The sequence below is a fragment of the Aspergillus pseudotamarii genome (genome assembly GCF_009193445.1).
Source record: "Aspergillus pseudotamarii strain CBS 117625 unplaced genomic scaffold BDV38scaffold_25, whole genome shotgun sequence".
NCBI classification, from domain to species: Eukaryota; Fungi; Ascomycota; class Eurotiomycetes; order Eurotiales; family Aspergillaceae; genus Aspergillus; species Aspergillus pseudotamarii.
The window spans coordinates 110236-135691 of NW_022475039.1; the positions used below are offsets into that span (position 1 = coordinate 110236).

A 25456-nucleotide genomic window follows, 5' to 3' on the forward strand; every position below is an offset into this window, starting at 1 on the left:
GCTGGGCTTTCATTGGTTGATTTGACCCCACAGGCTCGGAAATACGGATTAAATCACGTGGAGTAAATCCGATCTCTTTCGCCATGTTCGTAATGATTCAGTCAATTGTAATATTAGCAACAGCTGTGAATTAACCGAACAGCCTAGACGCATATAAAGTAGCCCTTACACCCGGGTTGCTCCAATGGCCGATACCCCTACCTCCCTGCAAACAGGCTGGCGGATATCCAAAGCTTGCCAAGAATGCAGGAAGAGGAAGATCAAGTGCAATGGCAGCAATCCATGCAAAACCTGTCAGCTACGAAATACTCCTTGCGTCTATCGTGATGTGATCAGACAGCGCAAGAGAAAAAACCAAACGAATCGTGATAGCGATTCCTTTGAGTCAGAAGTGACAATGCGCTCTGGAAATGGGGCGGGCCCGCGATCGCCTGGCCTACCGCCGCGGCGCAACCCATCCAATAATTATACCATTAACAACAGTGTCTCAGCGACTCATGGGGAATCTCCGTCGTGCAAGGTTCAGCTGTACTATGGTTCCACGTCCCACTTTGCTCTCATGCATGAAATATATCGGGATCTAGTGTCCAACCAGACGCCGGGATTGGAAAAGCCTCATGGTGAGGTCGAAGAAGCTAGAGCCAGTCTTGATATGTTCAATTTCCGTCGAATCTTCTTTGGAACACCGGATGATCCCAAGGAGCCGATAAAAGCCTGCAAGGCAATGGACATGCCGGTTATGTTCCTGCCTCGTGAGGTAGCGAATCTATTTCTGCGGCGCTTCCTGTCAACATTATATACCTTGGTTCCGTTTCGCTCTAAAGATTCCTTTGAGCAGCAATTGGAGCATCTCTACAACCCCACCCCTGGAGCTCGCTCTGAAACCTGGGGCCAATGTATGCTTCTGTTAGCGCTGGCTATAGGAGCTCTCGGCACAGAGCATTATCGCTGGGGTGATGTGTTGTACGATCGTGTGAAAGCAACTTGCAATTCGTTAGATGACATTGTGAACTTGGAGACAGTCCAAGTATCGCTGCTCATGATAAGTGCTCTTTTCTCTAATTGCAAAGGTACCAGGAGCCTGACTTTCCTAGCACGCCCATTACCAGAGTGAGCAGGGGAGACCGAACTCATCCTTCCTTCACTTGGGTGCTGCGTCGCGAAAGGCGCTGTCAGCTGGGCTGCATAAGGAAGCCCCAAGCCAAGGCGGAGAGTCCACAGACAGTACACAAGAGAGGCGGTTAACCTTCTGGTCTCTATATTTCTACGAAACGTTCGTCTCATTTGCTTGATCACACCTGACCAATCTAACCGTGCCGTAGTTGGTTCTGTTTCCATCTGGGACGACCCTCTTCACTCTCGTTAAGGGACGTCGGTATCGAACTGCCAGAGAACCCTTTCCTGTGTACCTTGACTTATGTCTGTAAAATTATCGCTCGATTGGCGGACGAGATGTTCGGTCATCACCATGACTCGCTGTTACAGATGTGGAGACTTGCCAGATCTATCACAGACGATTATCGACCATATGAGATGCAGATGCAACAGGCCATTGGTGTCAACTTGGATACATGTCCTCAACAGGGCTCCCTCGGCGTGCAGCAGACGGTACTAACAACCAGTAAGTGGTTACACAGCTATAACTCAACTAATAACTGACGACGTAGTCTACTACCACACGGTTCTCTTGACCTTTCGTCCGTTTCTGATCTTCCGGGGCCGGTGGCAGCAAGATATGAACGACTCTTCCCAGCATGGCAGCAATCGTCCAACAGAAGCCCCCGCATGGCTTAATGAGGCTTGCAATAAAGCCCTGGGAGCCTCCTGTAGAACCATTCAGTTTCTAAGTGAAGCAGCTGCGGCTAACGAGTTTGTCCGAGTGAGTTACTCCAAAAGGGACTGTTAGATTTTTCAATAAGTCTTCTAATCATGTACTAGGAACTCCGCTATCACGGATACTTCCTAGGAAGTGCCTCTTTCGCCATGATCTACGACCTAATGCATGGGAAAGACCTTGCTCCCACACACCTTCCATGGATTTACGCTGCCCTTCAGAGTCTGTCGACTATGCGAGAAGGTGATCCTATCAAAAGCACAATAACGGCTATTCAAACTGTCCTGAGGAAACTGAATCCTGCTTACGAGTGGGTCCCTCCAAAGGCATACAATAATACTATGGGTCAGCAATCCACCACGTCACAGCCATACTCTAGTGATATTCCAAATCCCCAATCTCAGAGTATACCCGAACCGTCCTTGCCGGGAATACCGCTACAGCCTTTACAAACCAGCAACGGTTTACCCATTCTATCAGAGTTTCAGAATAATTCGCTACAGGCTGCGCTCAACCCGCCAAGCGGGAGCCTTGGTAGCGGCGAGGATCTTTTGGATCTTACACTGTCTGATGTGGGATGGGACTTTGATTTCTCCACCATGGACCTGGAGACTTTCTTTTCGATTTATCCAAATGTGGAGACTCCGACTGCGTGACCAACAGTGAGATAGATTGCACCTTACGCTGTGTGTTGGTGACGCGGACAATAATGATAATTACAACCCCATTATCAACACAGAGCTTCATGATCTGAACTATATGACCTCTCATAAAAGTCATAATGCTAATCGCTGAGAAACAAGAAATTCAAGACCCATTTATGTCACCTAACAAGAAATGACACCCCATCAGGCAATCAACCAATGATTCCCCGACACCTTCAACTGCTGAACCCAACCACCTACTCCCGTAGAATCAGGGCCAGACTTATCCCTCAATCTCCAAGCCATCTGCATAACCTCCACTGCAGTTTGCACATACCCCCACGGTAGAACATTCCATAATAAACTTAAACGATCTAGAGCCCACTGCCGATAGACGGGATTATCAGTCTCCGCGCCCGCAATGAAAGTCGGCCACGAGGTGGCTTTCGACAGAGGATCCTTGGGATCGATGAATGAGAGGTGATAGATTATCTCCGTAACTAGGGCATCTGAGTTCATATCGGGGGGAGGATGGGTGATACTTCGGTATATGTAGATGCATACTGCATTTTGGTGGGCAAGGGCTGTGTGGATGCGGTTTGGGGTCCGGTGTGTCGGGGCGCCTTCGACGGTGTTGGCCCAGGCGGTCACATTGAAGGATTGCGCGGCACTTAGTAAGGAAGACGCTTCGTTGATTAGAGCAGGGGTTTCGCTGGCAGGAAGAGTCAAGGCCATATTAGATAGTTCACATGCGCGGAAGAGGATCTGCAGGAGGGTTGTTGGGAAGGACAGATAGCTGTTTGCTTCGGATCGTCTGAGGATATCGATGGGAAGAGCGAATGGATCCAAGAAGGTGGGGGAGTTTGTGAGGGTTGAGCCCAGGACATGATACCTGTTGTATTGTCACATTAGGATGGGTTCTTTCATGCTATTTGTTTTGTTTTTGGACTGGTAGCGTACGTTAAGCAATCAGAGGTGATGCGATCGCGAATTAATGCTATTGGAGATATTTGGTCTTTCTGGAACGGCTTGAGAGAGATGATCAGTGCTATTGCGCCTTCAACATGCGCTCTCCATGCATTTTTGCCGGAGTCGATGAGCTCCAGGTTGATAAAGAGGAGTATAACTGTCACTATGAGGTCGACATCTGTGGATGGTAAATTCTCTAAAGCTGCCGTGAGAAGGTGGATTGCTTTGTGCTTTGCTGACAGGGCATCTAGGGTTGCACCGGCCGGGGAGTCTGTCGAATATCTTGTAAGACTCACGGTATTCACGGGCGTACCATCTAAGAGTGATCCTTGTACGCTGCCATTGTGTAGGTCAAAGCGTGGACGGCCCATGCTCGAGATATGCATCGCAGCATTGGCAACTATGATTTGGAGCAAGATAGGATGGTCCCTACAGGTGGGAATCAGGCTGCGGAATGGGTTTTCGTTGGGAACATCAGATATCACAAGGTCTTCGCAGAGAATCGTAGCAACTGTAACATTGATTAGTACGATCAGGATCTAGGCGTGAATTTCTGAGCAGAACTCACAATGGCATAGGTAACGTCTAGAGGGATTATTCATGTCTTGGAAAAGTGGGTCAACCGGAGACATATACAGCGGTGCCCAGAGATCATTAGGGTTGAGAATTCTGGGCTTTCGATCACATGAGAAAGTCCAAGCCCTACTATTTCCTTCTCCTTCGATCGTCGTGGTAAGTGGCCGGTGATCTGGCATTGCATAGGTCTTGCCCATCATCTTGCCCCTACTGGCCACACCCTGGTTCCAGATGAACAGCTTGCCGTAGCCCAGACATTCCTGCCCAGTTTTCATACATTTATGACACACCGGGACAGAACGGTCGCACCTCCATCGCTTTCTCCGGCAGTTGTGACACGGTTTTGATTCGGGGTTTTCTTGCATTGATGGAATCTAGCCGCACAGAACAAACTGCCAAGAGAGACCCACAGGAAGATATCAGGGTGGAAAATGGGGACGAGAGGCTATGGATTAGCTGTCTATGATTCAAAGGTGTTGAGGGTTGCCGTGGTGGCGATATCAAATGTTCGGAGTCACGCATAACCCGCAGGGTTGAAGAGTGTAGAAGCGGAGTTGTAAGCCGATGGAAGGAAACGCAAAAGTTGCGTCTTGGCTACTCTTTTAGTACACGAGGTCCACTTAGGAAGCTTGTCATAAATCGCGACAATGACATTGGCTGGGAGACAGCTCAGCTTGGATTCTGACTCGTCGGAGTGGGCCTGTACCCTACCTCGTTCACATCCCACTCCCAACAATTGATACCTGCATATATATGCCTAGAAAATTATCTGTTATCGTCCGAATTATGAAATTGAAAGCTTTTACGGATCGACGGGTGATCGAATCGCCTCTGGCCTTCTCCCTTGCCGATTTTTCGTTCCGGACGATCTCTCTTCGACTTTCTCAGGTCACCAGACTCGTTGAAACCATTCATAACGTGGCTCATGGGACTGTTCTATCGCCATGGAGATTCGTGCAGACAGTGTAACTGGCCAAGGCAGTCAAACAAAGTATGATCAGCAATGCACACCCGACACAGTCCAGCTCGAGCAGCTTGGACGGCAGCGGCCAGCAATATTTGCCAACAATGTGATAGAAATCGGATTTTGTTTCTCACTGCTGGCCTCCATGCTTCTAGGGGTAAGAAGCCTGTCGGGTACTATTGAATGGCTTGTCTAATTTAAACAGGAGTACTTTATTAGTGGTTTTAACACAATCCTACCGGTCTTGACCGATGCACTTGACATACCGGAAGAAGCAAAGACTTGGCCAGCAAGCGTTTTCTCCTTGGTCACTGGTGCTTTTCTATTACCCGCCGCTCGCCTTGCTGATATATTCGGTGCCCATATTGTCTTCAATTCCGGATTGATTTGGTACTTTGCATGGTCCTTGATCGGCGGCTGCAGTAAAAACTACATGATGATGATATTTTGTCGTGCGCTACAAGGATTAGGACCCGCGGCATATTTACCAGCTGGTATTATGCTGATTGGAACAATCTATCGGCCTGGCCCTCGCAAAAACCTTGTCTTTAGTCTGTATGGAGCCTTCTCGCCGATAGGATTTTACTCGGGTATAGCCGTTAGCGGGCTTTCTGGACACTACCTCTCATGGCGGTGGTACTTTTGGATAGGTGCCATAATGCTCTTTATTGTGTCAATCATCTCATTGCTCTCTCTGCCATCAGTTAAGTCGTCAAGTCATTCGAAAATGGATTGGTGGGGATGCGCAACCATCATTCCGGGGCTACTGTTGCTAGTGTATGCTATCACCGATAGTACCCACGCCCCAGATGGTTGGCGGACCCCCTACATACTTGTCACATTTATTCTCGGCATCCTGTTTCTCTGTGCCGCTTTCTACGTAGAGGGCTGGGTCGCTTCATCGCCATTACTTCCATTCGATATATTCAAAGTGAAGTATATGACACCGCTGTTCACATCACTTCTTTTTCAATACGGTGTGTTCGGTGTCTATTTATTCTATGCGAATTTCTAGTAAGCCCCCAGTTATTTCCATTCAGCCCACCAAGTACTCACTAACTGTCTCTATAGCATCCAAACAATCCTCGGCAAAGACACACTAATAACCACAGCATGGTTCGCACCAATGGCTGCCGGCGGCCTCATCCTAGCCACAGCCGGTGGATTCACGCTACACTTCCTTCCAGGAAAGCTCCTCCTCGTGATATCAGGGTGTGGATATCTTGTAGCCATGCTGCTATTCGCCCTCATACCTGAAAATCCCAATTACTGGGCCTACATCTTCCCCGCCATGCTCGGGACAACCATCGGCTGCGACATTACATACAGCGTCAGCAATATCTTCATTACTACCAACTTGCCCAAGGATAGACAGGGGGTGGCTGGTGCTGTGATCAACACCACGGTTTTCGTCGGTATCAGTCTTTTTCTGGGAGTGGCTGATCTGACGGTGTCTGAGACTGCGTACCTTGGTTTGAAGGGTAGTTACAAGGCTGCCTTTTGGTTTGGGGTGGCTTGTGCGGGTGTTGCTTTGGTTTTCTTGTTGTTTATTAAGATTGGGAAGGCGGAGAGTGACCTGACTGTTGAGGAGAGGGAGCAGCTACGGGCTTCGGTGGCGGATGGTGACGTTTAATGTCATGATGTAGATAATTGAAGCTACAGGTCTTAGATCATGATATCCCTTCTGACGAAACACTTTGCTATTCGTTACCTACAAGTGATAGGTCACAAGAGGTAATATGCCACGTTTATCGCTAGATCTAATCCTGTTCACCTGTATACAAGAGGTTCAATATAACCAAAGACTGCGGTGGTTATTATAAACTGTTTCCCTAGCAGTCATATGTTAGACTAGCTTGGCTGGCACCATGAGAGCGGGAATATACCCTCGATATACATATTTACACTCGCCGAATATAGACCAAACGCTACGAAGTACTAGGGTACTCTACCGGACTCTGCTAAGGTCTGTTTTTGATCCACTGGTGACCATGCCTGAATGTAAATGACACTTTCCATATCAACCCGAGAACCCCGTTGACATGGCAGGAGGCTAGGCCCTACATAGGCGGTTTATGGGACAATGAGAAACACGGTTGTTTCCGAGAGGTCCACATTATGTGCATCACTAGTTCACGAACCTCCCCACAACCATCTCTGTCCAGTGTTGTACGCGATCTCCGCCCGTTTTAGAGCAATAGCTTGTCCCAGAGTCTCTGTCATTGGTGCTATTTTACTTCGTGTCCGTGCGGGAGACTCGGAAAACCCGACTAACTTTATCTCTACAATGATGGCCTTGACAATCCCTTAGCTATATATAGTACCAGGGTCTAATCTAGAGATCTTATCGATAGTATAGAATCCAATTAATACTACATAGAATACAGGTAACAATGCCATTCACAGTATAATTGGAATTGTAAACAATATAGTCAATAGTATATACAAGCTGATCTCGGGCGTCTTTAACAAACATGCCAAGATATATAATTTAGTAGACAGGGATTTTGTATTGTCGGACTTTTGAAATACCGTCAAGAAAGGTTGAAAAATCTTATGCTACCAAGCTCGTCGTTCTGATCCAACTTTACCGAGGTTCTTGACCCTCGCCAAGCTGCCAAGAGGGCAACAGATATTGATGATATATCAGGATAGATCTCCGGCCAATCTGAACCCACGGGTTTGTTGGCTCTGGCTCTGTGGGGTAAGGAAATTGGGGGCGAAATGAAAGTGCCGAGTGCGAGAGATGATACTGGTCCACTCTGCAGTAGTGACAGCCTAGTACGCGCCCAGTAGGGACTAGCGAGACTAATCTCCGACTTCAATACAACCCTAGAAAGGGGATTCGCCTAGTCCGTGACATTACCTGTTCGTGCCAATATGCATCGGGCGTAGGAACTTACCCTAATAACAAACATCTGCTGGGGAGTACAAGAAGAGCGTTATGCCGGTGGTATCCCAGAAATTGAGCCCCGTTTTGACTCCTTTCGCCTCGACCGTATGTCGATATGTTCGTTAATATGAGTTATCGCTTGTCATGGATGTTGCTACTTGTCGTGGTAGTCGGGACTGGTGAGAATTCTTTTTAACCTTTGAATTCAACTTACGACTAACTGACCCAATATACGCAATTAGCTATGGCCCAAATTTGTACCCCAGAGTATGGATACGAAGCGTACAGTTACATTATTAATAACCAGTCGGATCTGGATGAGATTTCAGCGAAGTGTACGATTGTCAACGGGAGCATCGCGATGTCATATAATTACACTGGCGCCTTCCATCTGCCCAACATACGAAACATAACAGGTAGCTTCAAGTGGTTTCAATACCCCGAATATATCGGCGTTTACCCGGAACCGACGTCTATTAGTCTACCCGATCTCGAGTTCCTAGGTCACAGTCTGTATTTTAACAGCCTTCCGGCTTTGAAGAGTTTTACTGCACCGAAGCTGAAAACCGTGGGTTGGAATGCGGACATTGATTATGCTGAAGAGGTGGATTTACGATCATTGGCTGAATCGGAGTATTTAAGTGTCAGGGGGAATGTTTCCAGGTGGGTAAATTCGGACCAGCGATAGTTGGCACAAATGCATGGTTAACGCTGAGGTGGATGATGTAGCTTACGCCTCGACTCCTTGCGACAAGTTCGTCAACTGATATTAATATGTAACAAGGAAAAGTGCAGCCCAGAGGCATCGCCCCACGACTCTTTGGATGTTTCCCTACCTGCACTTCATGATGTCGGCCATCTCCACTTGGAGGGGAGATTTTCGAGGTATGACGATGTTCCAATACTGAACTTGAAGTACATACTAATGAAGAATGATATAGTTTGGACACACCAATGCTCAACAATATCACTGGGGCTGGACCAGGTTATTACGGCATCAAACTCCTCACAGTGGGAGGACCGCCGATTAACGTCTCTTTCCCTGAGTTAAAACACATCAAAGAAGACGCGGACATGTCCCTGGAGGGTAATATTGCAAGGTATTTTGCAATTCAATTTCCAAACTCTGGACTGGAGATTTACAAAGCTTCAGTTTATCGATGCCCGGCACACGTAATCTCAACGTTCTGCTGAACGTGAACGCCTACGACCGGCTTGACATTAACCTGCCTTTCGAGGAGGCAGGGACGATTGTATTGAGGGGCAATATCTCGAGGTATATTGATATTCACAGCAATTATATGGTTAGAAACTATACTAATACCGTCTTTATAGTGTCCAACTCCCTAACCTAAAGTCTGTCGACGAGCTCCTAGTAAACACGGATGCCTCGCTCGACTGCAAATCCTTGAAGGAGACAATCATGACAGCGACAAATAGGTCGGACTATCAATTGACTTGTACCGTAAGGAATTCGGCCTCGCATCTTGGCCTCAACCTTGGTGTTAAAGTCGCGTTTGGCAGCGTGGTTGGTGTGGTTGTTGGGCTGGCGATGTGGTACTAGGTAGCAGGAACCTAATGCCTTGGTTGAAGGAGAACCCTTACCATGAGCTTGGGGGCTCGGCAACCGACTACATGGCCCTGGACTCGTGATTTGGACAGCACTCATATGCTGGATAGCTTCCAGTGTTTTATTTAACTGCCCTAGACAAGTTTACGTCATAAGCGATTCATATTGAGAGCAATGTAGGGCACAAAGGCGGGTGTGTTAGTTGCCATACGAAGGAGACGAGTTTACGGAGACCTAGTGCGAACGGAGAAAGAAGCAGTTGTTGTCAATGTGGGCCTCAATAGTCTACGACTGAGTTGGGTCGAAGCCCGGTGAGATGAACTTGGGTAAGACATACACTGGAATCCGATGTACCCTGGACCTGCAGGTAAAATATGGTAAAATCAAAGCAGGAGAGCATGTGCTACCAGAACAACCCTATCTAGGATTAACGGGCCTCGTGGACAATGTTAAGATAACATGGTAAATCCTCTCATTCAAGGATACACCGTGTGCAGTACAAGTTGAAACTTTTGTTTTCATTTATCCCGATATCGCTTCCACCGGCATTGGGTTCGTACACGCTCAGAAATTGTGCCTGTTACTTTTGAATGTAGACGCATCTCATACGAGTCCGTAGACTTGTCAAGGAAAGTCCATGGCTTTTCCATCTCTGTCATGTGTTTCGCCCACTCTCATTGCTACTCGGAAAACCCGATAGACTTGGCATGAAGCCATCCGGTGTGAAGGTCGGAAGGATTTAGCCCGAACTCACTGTCTCCAAGGCCACCCTACTAGCCATATGATTGCCCACAACACGCATTGCGGGGGATGATTTCCCCATGGGGTCTGTTCCTATGTTGATCTCAAACCTAATGGCGCGATGTTCTTATATATAGGCGCTTTCCCACACAGTACATCCTTGCTTCTTGAGCTCCCACCCACGTTCGCGTGAATAGCAATACCCTGCAAGCATCATGGGTCGCGCGATAACAATCTTCTCGTCTATCCTCCTATCAACAGGAGGATTTCTGTTCGGCTATGATTCCGGTATCATTACATCCACAATTGCTTTGCCCACCTTCGTTGAGTATTTCAATGATCCATCCGATACAGTCACAGGTGGCATCGTATCCGCTTTTCAAGGCGGTGCCATTCTAGGGACCATCATCAACATGCTCTTCGCAAATTCCTTGGGACGTCGTAGGACTATATTCATGGCATCCGTAATCTCGTGCTTAGGATGTGCATTACAAGCCGGCGCCGTGAACATGGCTATGTTAATCATCGGACGCTTCATTGGTGGTGTTGCCGTGGGCCAGCTTACAGCCACAGTCCCCATGTACGCCTCAGAAATATCCGAGGCGAAGTACAGAGGTGCCTTGTCTGGTCTACTCCAGTGGATGTTGAGTTGGGGTTTCTTAGTCGCCCAGTGGCTGGGATACGGCTGCTCATTCTCCACGACTGTATTCTCCTGTCAGTCGCCATGCCCCAACACCAGAACTCTTGCTAACTACTGAGATCCTAGGGCGATTCCCGCTTGCTTTCCAAACGGTCCCCGGTCTTGTCCTCCTTGTCGGCATATTTTTCCTCCACGAATCCCCGCGGTGGCTGATGGAAAAGGATCGCCATGAGGAAGCTCGTCAAGTCCTCAACAGACTCCGAAGTGGCCTCCCCGAAACCGTCATCGACCTCGAATACCGCGAAATTCGGGACGTGATTCTCGCCGACCGCACCCTTGGAGACATCACCTGGAAATCCATAATAATGAAACCAACCTGGCGCAAGCGTCTCCTCCTAGGCTGCGGAGTGCAAGCATTCGGACCTCTCTCGGGCATAAACGTAATCAACTACTACGGGCCCCGGATCTACGAGATCCTAGGGATAACGACACGGGAGTCTCTCTTAATTATCGGGATAAATGGCGCGTTAGCCATAGTCTACTGCACAATCGGGCTAGGTCTCCTCGACCGCGTGGGACGAATTAAGCCCCTCATGGCCTCAGCAGCAGGCACAGCAACGGCACTCCTCATCAACGCCGTACAGGGCCAATACTTCAACCCAGAGAACGCGAACCAGATGCGCAGCATGGTAGCCATGAATTTCCTTTTCAGTTTCTTCTACACACCACTCGGCATCATTAGTTGGGTATATCCGGCTGAGATCTTCCCCGTCGAAGTCCGTGCTCTGGGTAATGCGATCACGACGTTCACGAACTGGACTGTGAATCTTATCTTCGCGCAGTTCACGCCGCAGGCTTTGACGGCGATTGAGTTTCGGTATTTCTATGTGTTTTTTGTCTTTAATCTGGTCGCTTTGGCTTGTTATATTTTCTTCTTTCCCGAGACGAAGGGTCGGACTTTGGAGCAGATGGATGAGCTCTTTGGCGATCAGCTTGTTCCCCATGCTATGCAGGATGCCGAGGGCGCGGAAATTGCTATGAAAGGGAAGTCGGATGAGGTTGAGTAGTTTACGGACGAAAATTTGATAGTATATTGCTCTGACGGCTCGTTTGTCTTAAGACATAGTGGATGCTAGCAGTATAGTCTAATTACTGAGTTATGAAGCATATTCACTTGACAGCTCTAGAGAACGACAGTGCCACCTACACATCAATGGCTCCGGGACTCTCAAATCGTTGGCAATAGTATCACTTAAGGTCATTTATAGATACCTACACGCCTGCACGCAGACCGTACTAGAATAGTCCAGCCCATGTTGTAACAGTCCCATCAAACACAGAAGCTAAACAGCAAAGGCTGAACAAAATTCATATAATTTTATCAAGCCCTAGTTGAGCACTTAGAAACATAAAAACATATTGGTATTCGCTTTCGTAAACACCATACTCCAAGCACCCACCTCCTCTAAAAAGAAACACCAAAACTCATTCAACACTCATAATTCGTTTCAAGTCGTGAAGAGAAAGGGGCTTAACCAGATAATCGTCAACGCCAGCCGCGAAAGCCTGTTGTTGCACTGAGCTCGATGCCACTCCAGTAACTGCCATAATAGTGCATCGTGGCAGAGAATTTTGTTCTTCATACTCCCGGATCTTGCTTGTGGATACTATTCCATCCATGATGGGCATGGAGATATCTGTCGCTGTTAGTTTAGTCCTGTCTATGTTATGTTGAAGAGCAGGTGAATTCGTACCCATTAGGACGTAGTCGAATTGTCCCGCACATGCTTTGTACTTTTCTAGTGCGGCGAGTCCGTTGGTCGCGGTCTCGTAACTACAACCTATCTTGCGCATAAAAGTAGCCAGAATCTATTTTCTGGTTAGAGAATATTGCCCCACAAGAAGGGATCTTTTGCTTGCCTTTATATTTACGTCATTGTCATCCACGATGAGAACATGGATGTTCTTCTGGTTCAGGGCCTGAGGAGTGGGAAACGGTGAAAGCTCCGCGACATTTTCCCTGACCATAGGAGGTGATTCCGATCCCTTCGCGGCAGCAAATGCTGCGGATAAGGAGCGCCCACGGCCAGGAAATCCAGAGAATGGGCCTGCAACCGGGCTCTCTGACAACGGGCTTTCTTCGCGATGGGCGTCGATGAACCGTTGCAGTGCATCATTAAGTTTGCGAGGACCAAGTCTACCAATTATTAGTAAAATATTGGACAAGATACGGCAGTAAGTACGTACGGCTGGGACACATATATTATATCCGCGTTTTTAATGGCAAAGTTTCCTGGAAGAGATACCCCATGTTCACCGAGCACGATTATCGTGGTGAACTGGGTATCGATCGGACCAGCTTCAGCGATCTTCTTTAGGCTAGACTCCTCGACGACACCAATGTCACCGGAGCCTTTATCAAGCGAATCAGCGAAGGATACCATCCACCCAGGCTGGCTGAGAAGCACATTGCTGAGCGCTCCGCGAATTGACAGCTTCCGCTTCGCCTCGGTCGTGATAACTCCCTTCCGGGCTCCCTTAAGTTCGGCATACGGATTCAGACCGACCAGGCAAACCCGCGTCATGATCCGCGATCCTGGACGCTCTGTCTGTTTAAGAGGGGCCGAAGGTGGTGGTATTTGGACGGCATATTCAATGGGAACGTGCACATCAACCTGTGTTCCGACACCAACCTGGCTATGCACCTCAACGTAGCCACCTAGGTTGGTCACGATTTGCTGCACAATAGGCAAGCCTAGTCCACATCCTTCGGTTAACACGTCTTCCTGTGCAAAAGGCTTGTAAAGCTGATGTTCAAGGAATTCTGATTCAATTCCGCATCCTGTATCTTTGACCGACAGGTGGGCAAGAGTTGTCTTCTGGTTGCCAACTCCCTCCACCTCTTTAGACAAGGAAACCTCAATGAGACCTGAGCGAGTAAACTTAAACGAATTCCCAAGTATATTCATCACAATTCTCCGCCACCCTCCCGAGACAGAATGAATCGACCACGACTTTTGCTCTTCAATGCGGACGACGACAGACAGATCATCAGGATTGTCTAATTGTTTGATTTCGGTACCAATAGATCTGTTACCGACACCGGCGCCGCTGGGCAGATACCGACCGGCTATTTTAGCAGCGTTGATAAGAGACCGGTGGCCAGCATACAAGGTCTCAGAGACGTCTTCAATCAGCGTACCGAGGTCAAAGTCGGTAGTCAGGTTGTCATAGGCCGAACCACTAGCCTCCCCCGCCTTATGTATATGTGTTAGGTTGTTGACCTTTGTGAAGTCCAGGCTGCGGAGTCAAAACGTTAGCTGCAGGGGTGCACATTGAGGGATTAATTCAGTCTTACAGGTAGTTCATCGTGTCTAACAATGTCAGACCGCAAGTTTCAACCATTGTAAGCATATCTCGTTGGGCAGGCTCTAAGCTCGTTGTCTGCAGCAGTTCAGCGCTGGCAAGCATTCCATGCAAGGGTGAGCGTAGTTCATGGCTAACAGATGAAAGCAGATCCGATTTTGATTTTTCCGTAGCACTCCATCCAAGCTGGGAGAATTTGGCAACTATGGAATCACCGAATGCTCTTAAATACCAAAGATCATCCGCTCCTAATGGCCGTTGCTTATCGTTCATCCACACGACCGCACCTGCAAGCCATCGAGACTTGTCCCAGTTCCACAATGGAAGGAATATGAGGGATTTGCTTTCGGGGAAGTCATGCCCTAATCGAATAGTGATAGAATAGTGCATGGATCGGCCGCCATCACTACCTTGTCGGCTATGGCCACGACTACTGGTGGATTGCACTGAAAAACGTCGTGTTATGCCTGGAGGGTAGAACACTTCGCCATGTGGGAACGCCGCGAACAATTCATGTAGCAAGCCTTCTGTCAAGCCAAAAAAGGTCGAGTAGCCATTGTTACCCAGTAGGTTTTCAGATAAGGCGCAACCTAGCATGTCACATTGTTTCTCGGACCATGGGCCTTGTGATGACAGCCCAGGAGACTGAAGAGGTGCTGAGGTATCGGTATCTTTGCTGAGATCCTCCCAGTCACTGACGCTGGCCGTTGAAAAACTAAAAGGAAAGTCAGCGTTACCAAATTTCGAGATAAGAAGGACACGACTCCTACCTCCGAGAGTTAGTGCGCGACGCATCCAAAAACACCACACCATCTAACTTCATACACTCTCGCAGCAACAGGCTAGCCTGAGAAAACAGAGCGGATGTTCCAGATGATGTCACACCTTCTGAAACAGCGATCAAGTTACTAGACACGTCTGAGAATCTCCTGACATGTTGTTGGTGTTTTTCAGGTGAGGGGGGCGCCTTCATGGGAACATCACTGCGTTTGAAGAACGATGGTGAATGTGCCCTGTCCTTTTGTTTCGGTCTTTCCGATCCAGATTTATCATGCGTAGTGTCCGTTGACAACGAAATGCGATCGATATCAGGAAGCTCTGATGACCGATGTGAGATTTGATCCAAAGAGCCCCTGCTGCTGTGGGAGTTTCGCTCGTTGTCCCCCGAAGGTTGGCCTTTAGCAAATTCCGTGAGCGCGCCGAGAAGCCGCTCAGACTTACAGCGTTTATGTAGTGTCCAAATATTTTCGAGATGTCCGGCGATGGAACTTGCGACTTGCTTTAAATTATCAACTTCACCGTCGGCAAATGACGGGCGTGGAGTACTGTCAGTAACACAGTATGTTCCAAAGATATCACCTGCAGAGCTGCGGAGGGGGACCTCCGCGTAGAAGCGCATATCAGAGCATTGAGTGACAAATGGATGGCCACCAATAGTATGGTCTGAGCATATGTCCGGGACAATACGACATCCGTCATTCGGTATCCCTTTGAATCCGTTTGTAGGATAGCTTCCATCAGCCGTCAATCCCAAGGTCTTTAAGCCGAGCAATGAGCTCTTCCCGTTTTCATCTTTCTTGGCGATATGAGGGATTATTGCCTCCGCGATCACATACGGCTCGTTGTTCTCCAGCAGTGTAACGAAGGCTTGATGACAGTCTACTCGATAAGCTCCTAGCTCGGCAAGCCCTGTCAAGATTGTATCCCCAGCGGCATTCTGGGTTGATGGGGGCTTTCGCAAGTATGTGGGTGACGCGGCCGGTTCGTCTCTTGAGCCGTCCGTGCCAATCGAGCTTTCGGGGCGGTAAAGTCTACTCAGTATGGAATGCATACCGCGAGACTCGACGAGGACGAGACCGGAGGATCAAGAAGGGGTCCCGCAGCAGCGATTCCTACCTTGATAGCTCCGCGAGCATTCGTTGCCCGGCAGGTACCGGATGTGCGTGATGGGACGCTGTCGAATCCAGTAATGCCATGAGAGAGCTTATCGCATAGCCAGTACTCGGCGAACGTTGAAGGAGGGTCAAGGGAGGGGGTTTCTTGGCCGTCCACCGATTAAGGGTTGATGTTATATATTCTCTTGTAGTCGTGATTTTTTCCACGTTGGGCAGGGTAAGAAAGTTAAGTCCAGAGCCCGGCCTGGAAACCTTCGCAGCCCTTCCGAGTAGCCGACTGCCCTGAGAGTGGTCTAGGCCGTTGGTCACTTGAGAAGAGCCCCATTTGTGCTTTCGCTGGGGGCCTACGGTTGAAGAAGTGGCTCCCCAGATAAGAGGATCATAGACAGTTCTGGACCCTTGGTCCGGGTGACAACTTATGGACTAGCCTACCACTCGACCGTGGTCGCCACTCGCTAACTCGCTGCAAAACTTCCGGCCGATCAGCCCTAAGTAGCAGGTCTTAATCGCAGGTTTCTCGGCTCCGAGCCCTCATACAATGCCTACTGGGTCGCCGAGGCATATATCAGGTGTGCTATACTAAGCGAGGGTGTAAGGGCAACAAACTGCTTTCTTATTTGCTTCGACTGGTTTCGCTTTTAGTTAATTGACCGACGATACCTTGGGATGGATCTGTACTCCATCAGGGATGAGAGGCAGAGAAACAGTAGAATCCACCGCAAAGTTACATTCTCGATCTCTTTATCAGGGCTTGCAGTAACCTCCTTCCGCATTCGGACATGACTTTAAGTGCCTGAGGTGTCGAGTAGTCACAGGATGTTGCATTCTGGGTCCCGTGATTATCTAAACCACACCTCTATTCGAGCTCTGATTGGCTTGTAGGGACACTGAAGAAAAAAAGAACTGAAGATGTGATATCATGCAATGTTTTTTCACAAATAATCCAAGATTAGAAATTTATAGATAAGATTAACTTGTCTTCGCAATGGGCTAGACTCATAAAATCCCCCACTATTTCCCGACATACCTTGAGTGATTTGTGTGTTGTCCGACGCATATTCCACCTTTTCACACTAAGACTACTAGGCATCGTAATTTTCAAAAAAGAGAAGAAAAGGCAATATTAGAAGAGCTGTGCGCTAGTCTAGTATGTGCACACTGCACAGACTAAATATCTCTCCAAAAATATTTTCCGGTCCATCCTATTTTCGGGTTGAATTTTTTACATCTTCTAACCGCGAATCTCAAGGGTTCCGTACTAAACATATATATCCTCGCAATATCACAACTGAAATTAGGGCCTGCACTGTAGGACAAGGTAAAACCCATGAAGGAAATATACTGAATTGCGTGAGAATATATTTTACAGACCTCAAACAATCTAATTTCCTCACATATTTGAAGGTATATATACCAAGTGATCATCTTTATGAAAGGGCCTAACGGCCACGATAAACGGGCGAGTTTCCCACAATAGAAACAATGGTACATATCGAGCCATTTTTGCCAGTACTTGCCACTAAGGAATCCTACAGATAGAAAATGTGTATGAATGCAATGTTACTACATCAGAATGTATGGATTGGCTAGATAAGTAGAACTTGCATAGTTCCCTACTATAGGTCCTACTGCTGTTTGCACCTCATCAATGGAGTAATCTGATTATTGACAAAATGAGAGGTTGTTCTTATTACCTGTTATATCAATCTAGTAGATATATCATGTCTATTTTCTTTAGTTTTGCCTGTCTGTATAGCGCTTCGTGTATAATATCTGGGTTGGGAGTTTGTATTTATACAACAGCAAGGTCATATCTACCATTTATCTTTACGAGCTTAAGTAAGACGGATCGGAGTTCTGCCTACGCTGTGCATATCATTACAATGTGCAAGCCAGACAATTCAAAGCAATCAGAAAGTCACTGCCGAGGAGTAATCGAAGGGTTGAAAATTTTTGCAAGATTTGAATATTAAGCCTCAAGCAATGGTCATGCTGCAACAATAATTAACGCATCTGTAGCATAACCTTTGCTAGGATATTTATGATACTACTCTTGACCCACATCTGTATTTTGGCGGGCATCGGGGTTTTTCTCGCCTGTAAGGAGTTAGAATGTGTCACAGGAAACAAGAGTGAGAGGAATAGAATCAGAGAATCGTAATACTATCGCACACAGTACTATTATATACGCCTACTCATGGCATCCCATCAGCAAAGCCTCGACCTGGTCAGGCCACAGTGGCTGCGGTCTCTAGATCCTGAATCATAACAATCACAAGCACATAAAAAATCTCCCTTACGGTAAACTACCAAACACAACGTCCCACGTGCTTATCTCAGAAAAGCAAGCGGGTCTTTCTATGTTGCTCCAAGAACATACGGGGACTTCAGACTCCTACCCATATACATTCGAAGCCCTAACCTCCTGGGTTCTTTCAACATGTCGAAACACGGCTTTTCACCTTACCTCAACGACTAATCATGATGTTAACTTCCATCAGTATTAGCAATTTTCTGTGGAGACTTTTCAGATAATCTATGATGTACACAATTGCGTCTAGACAATGAAAGTGGAGATTGAGCGAGTCATGTCTCCCGAATGCCAAGCTATGACATGTTCACAACACCCCCGTTGAGATACTGGTATATTTTACTGCACGTTTAGGATGCAGCTAAAATTGAAAAAATAACTCGGACCGGAAGTTCGTATTTCGTCGGCTTCACAATGATTGACGCATGAAACATATCAGGCTAGACAAACCCTGCGCCGCGATGGAAAGTGGGCCCGAACCCTTCAAACTGCTTTTATACGGGATCATCAGGGTCCTGCCATTCTAGGTAGGAATAGAGAGCTGGGGCTTTGTCACGTACTATGTCATGCTTCTGTTGTCTAAGATGGTGACTCACATGTTTATTGAATCCTTCATTGCCGTGGATAAAATCTGTTATCCTGTCTATATCCTCGCTCACATGCACCTCATAGCATGCCGGGTGACGTATTTATGCGCGAGATATCTCCAGAGATCCTAGTCTATAACTGAACTTGCACTGTTTGTCTTCCAGAAAAAGTGTGGTGTGAGATCATGTTTCGTTATCTTTCTTACTAATACTATGTTTGGTCAACTTGGTGAAGGAACATACTGACCCTAACGTAGACATCTACTAGTAAGCTGACAACCCAATAATCTCAATAGATAGCTTTTGTGTATATCCGAAAGCACGGTCCAACCGGTTCCCCCGCCTCAACTCTACGGAGTAAGCAACTGCTTCTAGAATCAAGTTGCTAGTCCCACACTCCCCTTAATCCGTTTTGCGCCTAAACATGGCCAATGACGCAGTTTCAAGTGGTCATCGTTTTTAAGGTGCATGCGCTTCTAGATGAGCTTCATTTTTGGATGAGTAAAAGCAATGGACTGAACTTTTAACCCGGCAACTGCTTGGATAATGAGCAAAATAGAGCCCATCAATGCATGCCTGGAGGAACCTCCCATAACGGTTGGGTTCCATGTCTAGCATAATTTACATGAAGCTGAAGATATCCGGGAGAGGACTGGTTCAAAATGAGTCGGAAATGTGGGCACTGTGACGTGGAATAGAGCTCTTGCAGCTCATCGCAGCTGGAATATGGAGCACAGCGAAATTTTTCAGATCGCATCTTATCTTGTATCTATATCCGATTTTATTGCAAATCCGTGGGTCTGAAGGGCTGTAAAATCGACGGGATTGGTCCGGATGACGGAAATGCGGATGTAATTTTGTGCAGGTGTCGGTATTACGGAGTTACGGCGATCATTTTGTCAGGCACCAGGAACCATACTTATAAGAATTAACTCCCAGGGGAAAATTATAATAGAACTTGGTGGTAAAGCTGTTAGGATACTACAGAGTCCTTCTATCAATACGTCACTATCGGTGTTGTATGAGCTGTGGATATTCCAGTCTGAGCAATTGGTATGACATGGACCCCATCATAGATCGACTCTCAGAGTACTAAGAATCGCCAAGGTAGGGTGCGCCAGTAATAGCGTTTTCCACCATGGATACTCCATCCTCCGGCACTGTTGACCTAGAGCACGGTGGCGGTGCGATTCGCAAACGTTTAACCCTGACCTTTCGAAACTTAAATGTCCGAGTCACGGCTCCCGATGCAGCCCTAGGCGATACACTACTGTCCTATGCCGACCCACGACAACTCCTAGATGTCTTTCGGAGTAGTCGACAGAACAAAAGGGTAGGCACTGGATTGTTATACACTAATATTGAACCAGCAGCTGACAGAAAATTAGACTATCCTCAAGGATATTAATGGACAAGTCAAACCAGGCGAGATGGTAAGGCGACAGAGTGAATTGTACAGGACAGCTAAGCTGATACAATGATAGCTGCTAGTATTAGGTCGGCCTGGTGCCGGATGCACTTCTTTCCTTCGAGTTCTTTCAAATGACCGAGATTCGTTCGACGAAGTGAGTGGTGAGACTTGGTACGGAAGTATGGACCATAAAGAAGCAAAGAAATTCCGACAGCAGATCATGTTCAACAATGAAGACGACATCCACTTTCCGACATTGACGGTCAACCGAACTATGAAGTTTGCTTTGAGAAACAAGGTCCCTCGAGAGCGTCCCGAACATCTACAGGAGAAAAATGAATATATACAGGGTACAAGGGACGGTATCCTAGAATCTCTGGGAATCGCACATACCAAGAAGACATTAGTGGGAAATGAGTTCATTCGTGGCGTGTCTGGCGGAGAAAGAAAGCGTGTATCTTTGGCTGAAGTAATGGCTGGCCAGGTGAGACTCACTCAACTCAGTAAGATAAGCGGAGAACAAAGCGAATCTGACATATTATTACAGAGTCCCGTCCAGTTTTGGGATAACCCCACGCGCGGCCTTGATTCAAAGACTGCGGTCGAATTTGCACGTCTCCTGCGCCGTGAAGCGGACCAGAACGACAAAACCATGGTGGCCACCATGTACCAGGCAGGAAATGGTATCTACGATGAATTTGACAAGATCTTGGTTCTTGCAGAAGGGAGGGTCATTTACTATGGTCCCAGGACTATGGCACGAGCGTACTTTGAAGATATGGGATTTGTTGTTCCAAAAGGTGCCAACATTGCCGATTTCCTAACTTCAGTCACGGTGATTACCGAACGTATTGTCCAACCAGGGTTGGAGGAGAAGGTTCCCAGTACTCCTGAGGAATTCGAGTCTCGATTTCTTGCAAGCGACATCAATGCGCAGATGCTGGAAGCTATTGAGCCACCAGAGAAACTTACACACGAGAAGGACGATCTGGTCATGGCAGTGGCTAACGAAAAGAAAAAGAAACATCTTCCCCGGCCTCAGAGTGTATACACAACGAGCCTCTGGGACCAGATCCGTGCTTGCACAGTTCGGTAAGCCGTGTCCATGAGGTATTTTGGAGAATTATGGAAGCACATAGCTAACTTGGATAAGGCAATTCCAAATTATGGCGGGAGATAAACTTTCCCTTGCCATCAAGATCGTCTCAGCCATTCTGCAGGCGCTAGTCTGTGGCAGTATTTTCTATAACCTGAAACTGGATAGTTCCTCTATTTTCCTTCGCCCTGGTACACTCTTCTTTCCATGTCTCTACTTCCTCTTGGAGGGTTTGTCAGAGACAACGGGTGCATTCATGGGTCGCCCTATTCTCTCCCGCCAAAAGCGTTTTGGCTTCTACCGTCCAACAGCATTCTGCATTGCCAATGCTATCACGGATATACCCGTCGTGATCGTGCAAATTTCATGCTTTTCATTGATCCTGTACTTCATGTCTGCGTTGCAGATGGATGCCGGCAGATTCTTTACCTACTGGATTATGCTTATCGCTCTAACTCTGTGTTTCATGCAGCTCTTCCGGGCTGTTGGTGCGTTATGCAGGAAGTTTGGAGTTGCATCGATGATATCGGGATTGCTGTCGACCATCTTCTTCGTTTACGGGGGTATGTGCCATCAGTTCACAAGCTGAGAACGCTACTGACTGCCACAGGTTATCTTATCCCATTCGAGAAAATGCACGTTTGGTTCCGCTGGATCTTCTACCTCAACCCTGGTGCATATGCATTTGAGGCACTCATGGCAAATGAATTTTCTGGGTTGAAGCTTGACTGCGTCTCACCTGACTATATTCCTTATGGGGCAGGATATCCAGACTCGTCATCTGCCTACCGTGGCTGCTCTGTGCTGGGCAGTGATGAAAATGGACTCATTGATGGGGCCGCATATATTCGGGAGCAGTACCACTACTCAGTCGGCCATATCTGGCGCAGCTTCGGTGTCATCATTGGCATGTGGGCATTTTTCATTTTCCTTACCGCTGTGGGCTTCGAAAAACTCAACAGTCAAGGGGGGTCATCCGTGCTCCTCTATAAACGTGGAAGTCAGAAGCAGCGCACTTCGGATATGGAAAAGGGTCAGCAGGTTACGTCCCAGCCAACAGCAAACGCTGGTGCTCTTTCAAATACCGCCAAACAGTCAACATTTACGTGGAACAATCTTGACTATCATGTCCCCTTCCATGGTCAGAAAAAGCAGCTTCTGGACCAGGTGTTTGGTTATGTAAAGCCTGGTAACCTTGTCGCACTCATGGGTTGCTCTGGTGCTGGTAAAACAACGTACGTGTTCTGATTCATAAACTCTCTTGGCCTAGACTGACATATCGTTCAGGTTGCTTGATGTTTTGGCTCAACGGAAAGATAGTGGCGAGATTTATGGGTCCATCCTAATTGACGGCCGGCCTCAAGGGGTGAGCTTTCAGCGAACCACAGGTTATTGTGAACAGATGGATGTGCACGAAGCAAGTGCGACGGTCCGGGAAGCATTAGAATTTTCTGCTCTTCTCCGTCAGCCTGCATCAGTTTCTCGAGAAGAAAAACTGGCGTACGTAAATCACATTATTGATCTACTGGAGCTGAGCGACATCAGTGACGCTCTGATTGGCAGTACGTTATCGTCCACAGGGCTTGAATACTTAACATTTTACTAACTCCTATAGTCCCCGGAGCCGGCCTCAGTATCGAGCAGCGGAAGAGAGTCACACTAGGTGTTGAACTGGTGGCAAAGCCGACTCTGCTGTTCCTCGATGAGCCTACGTCGGGTCTAGATGGTCAGTCGGCGTACAACATTATTCGATTCTTGAGAAAGCTAGTGGATGGTGGTCAAGCAGTCTTGGTAGGTCTTTTCACAACTGCGAGATAATCATAGCAGCTAACAAGCCACAGTGCACCATTCACCAACCCTCTGCTGTATTATTTGATGCCTTTGATTCGCTGCTTCTCCTTGCTAAGGGCGGTAAAATGACATATTTTGGCGAGAGTAAGTCCTCTCACCCCCTTATGGTACGATATAATGGGTCTAATAGAGTACAGCTGGCCAGGACTCCACCAAGGTACTGGACTATTTTGCAAGAAACGGCGCTCCCTGCGAACCCGATGTCAACCCAGCCGAACATATTGTGGAGGTTATTCAGGGCAACACTGAGAAGAAGGTTGACTGGGTTGAAGTCTGGAACCAATCTGAGGAGCGTCAGCGAGCCATGGCCGAATTAGAAGCTTTGAACAACGAGCGGAAGCAGAACACACAGGAGGAGGAAGATCAATCTGACTTTGCAACTTCTCATTGGTTCCAATTCAAGATGGTCTTGCGCCGTCTCATGATTCAATTGTGGCGGTCACCGGTGAGTTATTGCTCTTTGATCATTGTCATACAATGAATACTGAACATTATCAAGGACTATATCTGGAGCAAGATCATTCTCCATGTCTTCGCAGCTCTGTTCAGCGGTTTTACCTTTTGGAAAATGGGTAACGGCACGTTTGACCTCCAACTTCGTCTCTTCGCTATCTTCAACTTCGTTTTTGTCGCTCCAGGATGTATCAACCAAATGCAACCATTCTTCTTACACAATCGCGATATTTTTGAGACCCGCGAAAAGAAGGTTGGTCACTTCGCATTCGCGATCTTAATTCTATAGACAACGTTTACTAACAAAGGCTAGTCCAAAACATACCATTGGCTCGCCTTTATCGGCGCTCAAGCCGTCTCAGAAATTCCATATCTCATTATCTGCGCAACTCTTTACTTCGCATGCTGGTACTTCACTGCAGGCTTCCCTGTCGAGGCTAGCATCTCCGGCCACGTCTACTTACAGATGATCTGTTAGTACTACCGCTACAATTCATGAGGAAGTTGAACTAACCCAACACAGTTTACGAATTCCTCTACACATCGATCGGCCAAGCCATTGCCGCATATGCTCCAAATGAATACTTTGCCGCCATCATGAACCCGATTCTCCTCGGTGCTGGCCTGGTCTCCTTCTGCGGTGTCGTCGTTCCCTACTCAGCGCTGCAGCCCTTCTGGCGCTACTGGATGTACTACCTGGATCCATTCACGTACCTAGTCGGGGGGCTCCTAGGTGAGGTCCTCTGGGACGTGCAGGTGGAGTGTAAGGCGTCCGAACTTGTGCATTTCAGTGCGCCATCCGGTCAGACGTGCGGCCAGTACATGGCCGACTTCCTTAGCGAGCAGGCGGGCTATCTTCTTGACCCGAACTCGACTGCTAGCTGCTCGTTCTGTCAGTACTCCACTGGAGCGGACTATGCCAAGACGTTCAACTTGAAGGAGAAGTACTATTCTTGGAGAGATGTAAGTCGCCCCCCCCTCCCTCATTGGATAAACCTGAGACTATACTGACTCTGGATCCAGACTGGTATCACTGCACTCTTCTGCATCAGTTCTTACGGACTGGTGTTCTTGATGATGAAGTTGAGGAGTAAGAAGACTAAGAGTGCGAGGTCAGAGTAATCTGTTCCGCCTTGCATGGACGGCATTAGACGTGGAATTGCACATATCGCATTGAATTATTGTTATAGATATATATTCAGCGGCATATATAGATAGATATAGATCTCAGTAGACTAATACGGATTCGGTTTATGAAAGGAAGTCAAGTTAAGGCAGATCTCAGCCGATAGAACCTCGGTCTGTTCAGTTCAATTCGCTATGCTTTGTATACTTTGGGCTGAAGGACATTATCATTTTACTGTTTCCTCTCATATTGCATCTAGGATGAATTGAGGATATATGTCGTTAAAGGGTTTGAGTACTGTGTACATAATCTTATATTGGAAAACCCTCAAGCAACTGGCCGATTCTTCCTCATCAGCTATACACTAATATTTTTGCTTTGTCAATGCGAGCTACTTGGTTGAGCTGGAGGGACTGACAAGGGAGCCGGTGCAGGGGAAGGGAACTAAAATATCTTGACACCACACGAAGGCAGCGAGCCTTCCACTATCTAGCTAGAATAGCACTGTATATACCTAAGTTAGTCCCAC

General features: G+C 47.5%; 7 protein-coding genes across 7 annotated transcripts; 5 read left to right on the plus strand and 2 right to left on the minus strand.

Moving 5' to 3' along the window:
* Positions 1 to 184: 184 nt before the first annotated feature.
* Positions 185 to 2490, plus strand: BDV38DRAFT_271043 (Zn(II)2Cys6 transcription factor; the record flags this gene model as incomplete). The annotated part of the gene is made up of 5 exons (XM_032057244.1): positions 185 to 1006; positions 1095 to 1273; positions 1323 to 1621; positions 1668 to 1879; positions 1939 to 2490. 5 exons carry the CDS (start codon positions 185 to 187, stop codon positions 2488 to 2490), a joined length of 2064 nt encoding a protein of 687 aa, XP_031913792.1.
* Positions 2491 to 2682: 192 nt separating this feature from the next.
* On the minus strand, positions 2683 to 4298 carry BDV38DRAFT_282664 (transcription factor domain-containing protein; the record flags this gene model as incomplete). The annotated part of the gene is made up of 3 exons (XM_032059840.1): positions 2683 to 3370; positions 3439 to 3958; positions 4016 to 4298. The coding sequence occupies 3 exons, from the start codon at positions 4296 to 4298 to the stop codon at positions 2683 to 2685; spliced, it is 1491 nt and encodes a 496-aa protein (XP_031913793.1).
* Positions 4299 to 4582: 284 nt separating this feature from the next.
* Positions 4583 to 6620, plus strand: BDV38DRAFT_292653 (major facilitator superfamily domain-containing protein; the record flags this gene model as incomplete). Its single annotated transcript, XM_032062053.1, has 3 exons — positions 4583 to 5144; positions 5193 to 6001; positions 6059 to 6620. Exons 1-3 carry the CDS (start codon positions 4968 to 4970, stop codon positions 6618 to 6620), a joined length of 1548 nt encoding a protein of 515 aa, XP_031913794.1. The 5' UTR covers positions 4583 to 4967.
* Positions 6621 to 8124: 1504 nt separating this feature from the next.
* BDV38DRAFT_282666 (uncharacterized protein) lies at positions 8125 to 9533 on the plus strand (the record flags this gene model as incomplete). Its single annotated transcript, XM_032059841.1, has 6 exons — positions 8125 to 8543; positions 8610 to 8765; positions 8822 to 8980; positions 9034 to 9156; positions 9216 to 9408; positions 9474 to 9533. The coding sequence occupies 6 exons, from the start codon at positions 8125 to 8127 to the stop codon at positions 9531 to 9533; spliced, it is 1110 nt and encodes a 369-aa protein (XP_031913795.1).
* Positions 9534 to 10194: 661 nt separating this feature from the next.
* On the plus strand, positions 10195 to 11898 carry BDV38DRAFT_292655 (sugar porter family MFS transporter; the record flags this gene model as incomplete). Its single annotated transcript, XM_032062054.1, has 2 exons — positions 10195 to 10905; positions 10958 to 11898. The coding sequence occupies exons 1-2, from the start codon at positions 10407 to 10409 to the stop codon at positions 11896 to 11898; spliced, it is 1440 nt and encodes a 479-aa protein (XP_031913796.1). The 5' UTR covers positions 10195 to 10406.
* A 210-nt stretch (positions 11899 to 12108) lies between these two features.
* On the minus strand, positions 12109 to 16403 carry BDV38DRAFT_83343 (hybrid sensor histidine kinase/response regulator). Its single transcript, XM_032064008.1, has 6 exons — positions 14968 to 16403; positions 14190 to 14912; positions 13079 to 14131; positions 12752 to 13028; positions 12586 to 12700; positions 12109 to 12528 (listed from the first exon to the last, which is right to left on the minus strand). Exons 1-6 carry the CDS (start codon positions 16026 to 16028, stop codon positions 12317 to 12319), a joined length of 3441 nt encoding a protein of 1146 aa, XP_031913797.1. The 5' UTR covers positions 16029 to 16403; the 3' UTR covers positions 12109 to 12316.
* Positions 16404 to 20128: 3725 nt separating this feature from the next.
* BDV38DRAFT_292657 (putative ABC multidrug transporter) lies at positions 20129 to 24923 on the plus strand (the record flags this gene model as incomplete). The annotated part of the gene is made up of 14 exons (XM_032062055.1): positions 20129 to 20323; positions 20379 to 20423; positions 20475 to 20885; positions 20949 to 21493; positions 21555 to 22060; positions 22108 to 22732; positions 22785 to 23059; positions 23113 to 23288; positions 23339 to 23432; positions 23486 to 23793; positions 23848 to 24054; positions 24115 to 24274; positions 24325 to 24764; positions 24825 to 24923. The coding sequence occupies 14 exons, from the start codon at positions 20129 to 20131 to the stop codon at positions 24921 to 24923; spliced, it is 4086 nt and encodes a 1361-aa protein (XP_031913798.1).
* Positions 24924 to 25456: the final 533 nt, after the last annotated feature.

What these genes read in the sequence shown, in the direction of transcription:
- BDV38DRAFT_83343 (XM_032064008.1), bottom strand. Translation starts at nt 16,028, where the DNA reads ATGCATTCCATACTGAGTAGACTTTACCGCCCCGAAAGCTCGATTGGC. An exon ending in ATAATATATGTGTCCCAGCC is followed by an intron (nt 13,029 to 13,078) that starts GTACGTACTTAC and finishes AATAATTGGTAG; the next exon opens with ACTTGGTCCTCGCAAACTTA. An exon ending in ACAATGACGTAAATATAAAG is followed by an intron (nt 12,701 to 12,751) that starts GCAAGCAAAAGA and finishes ACCAGAAAATAG; the next exon opens with ATTCTGGCTACTTTTATGCG.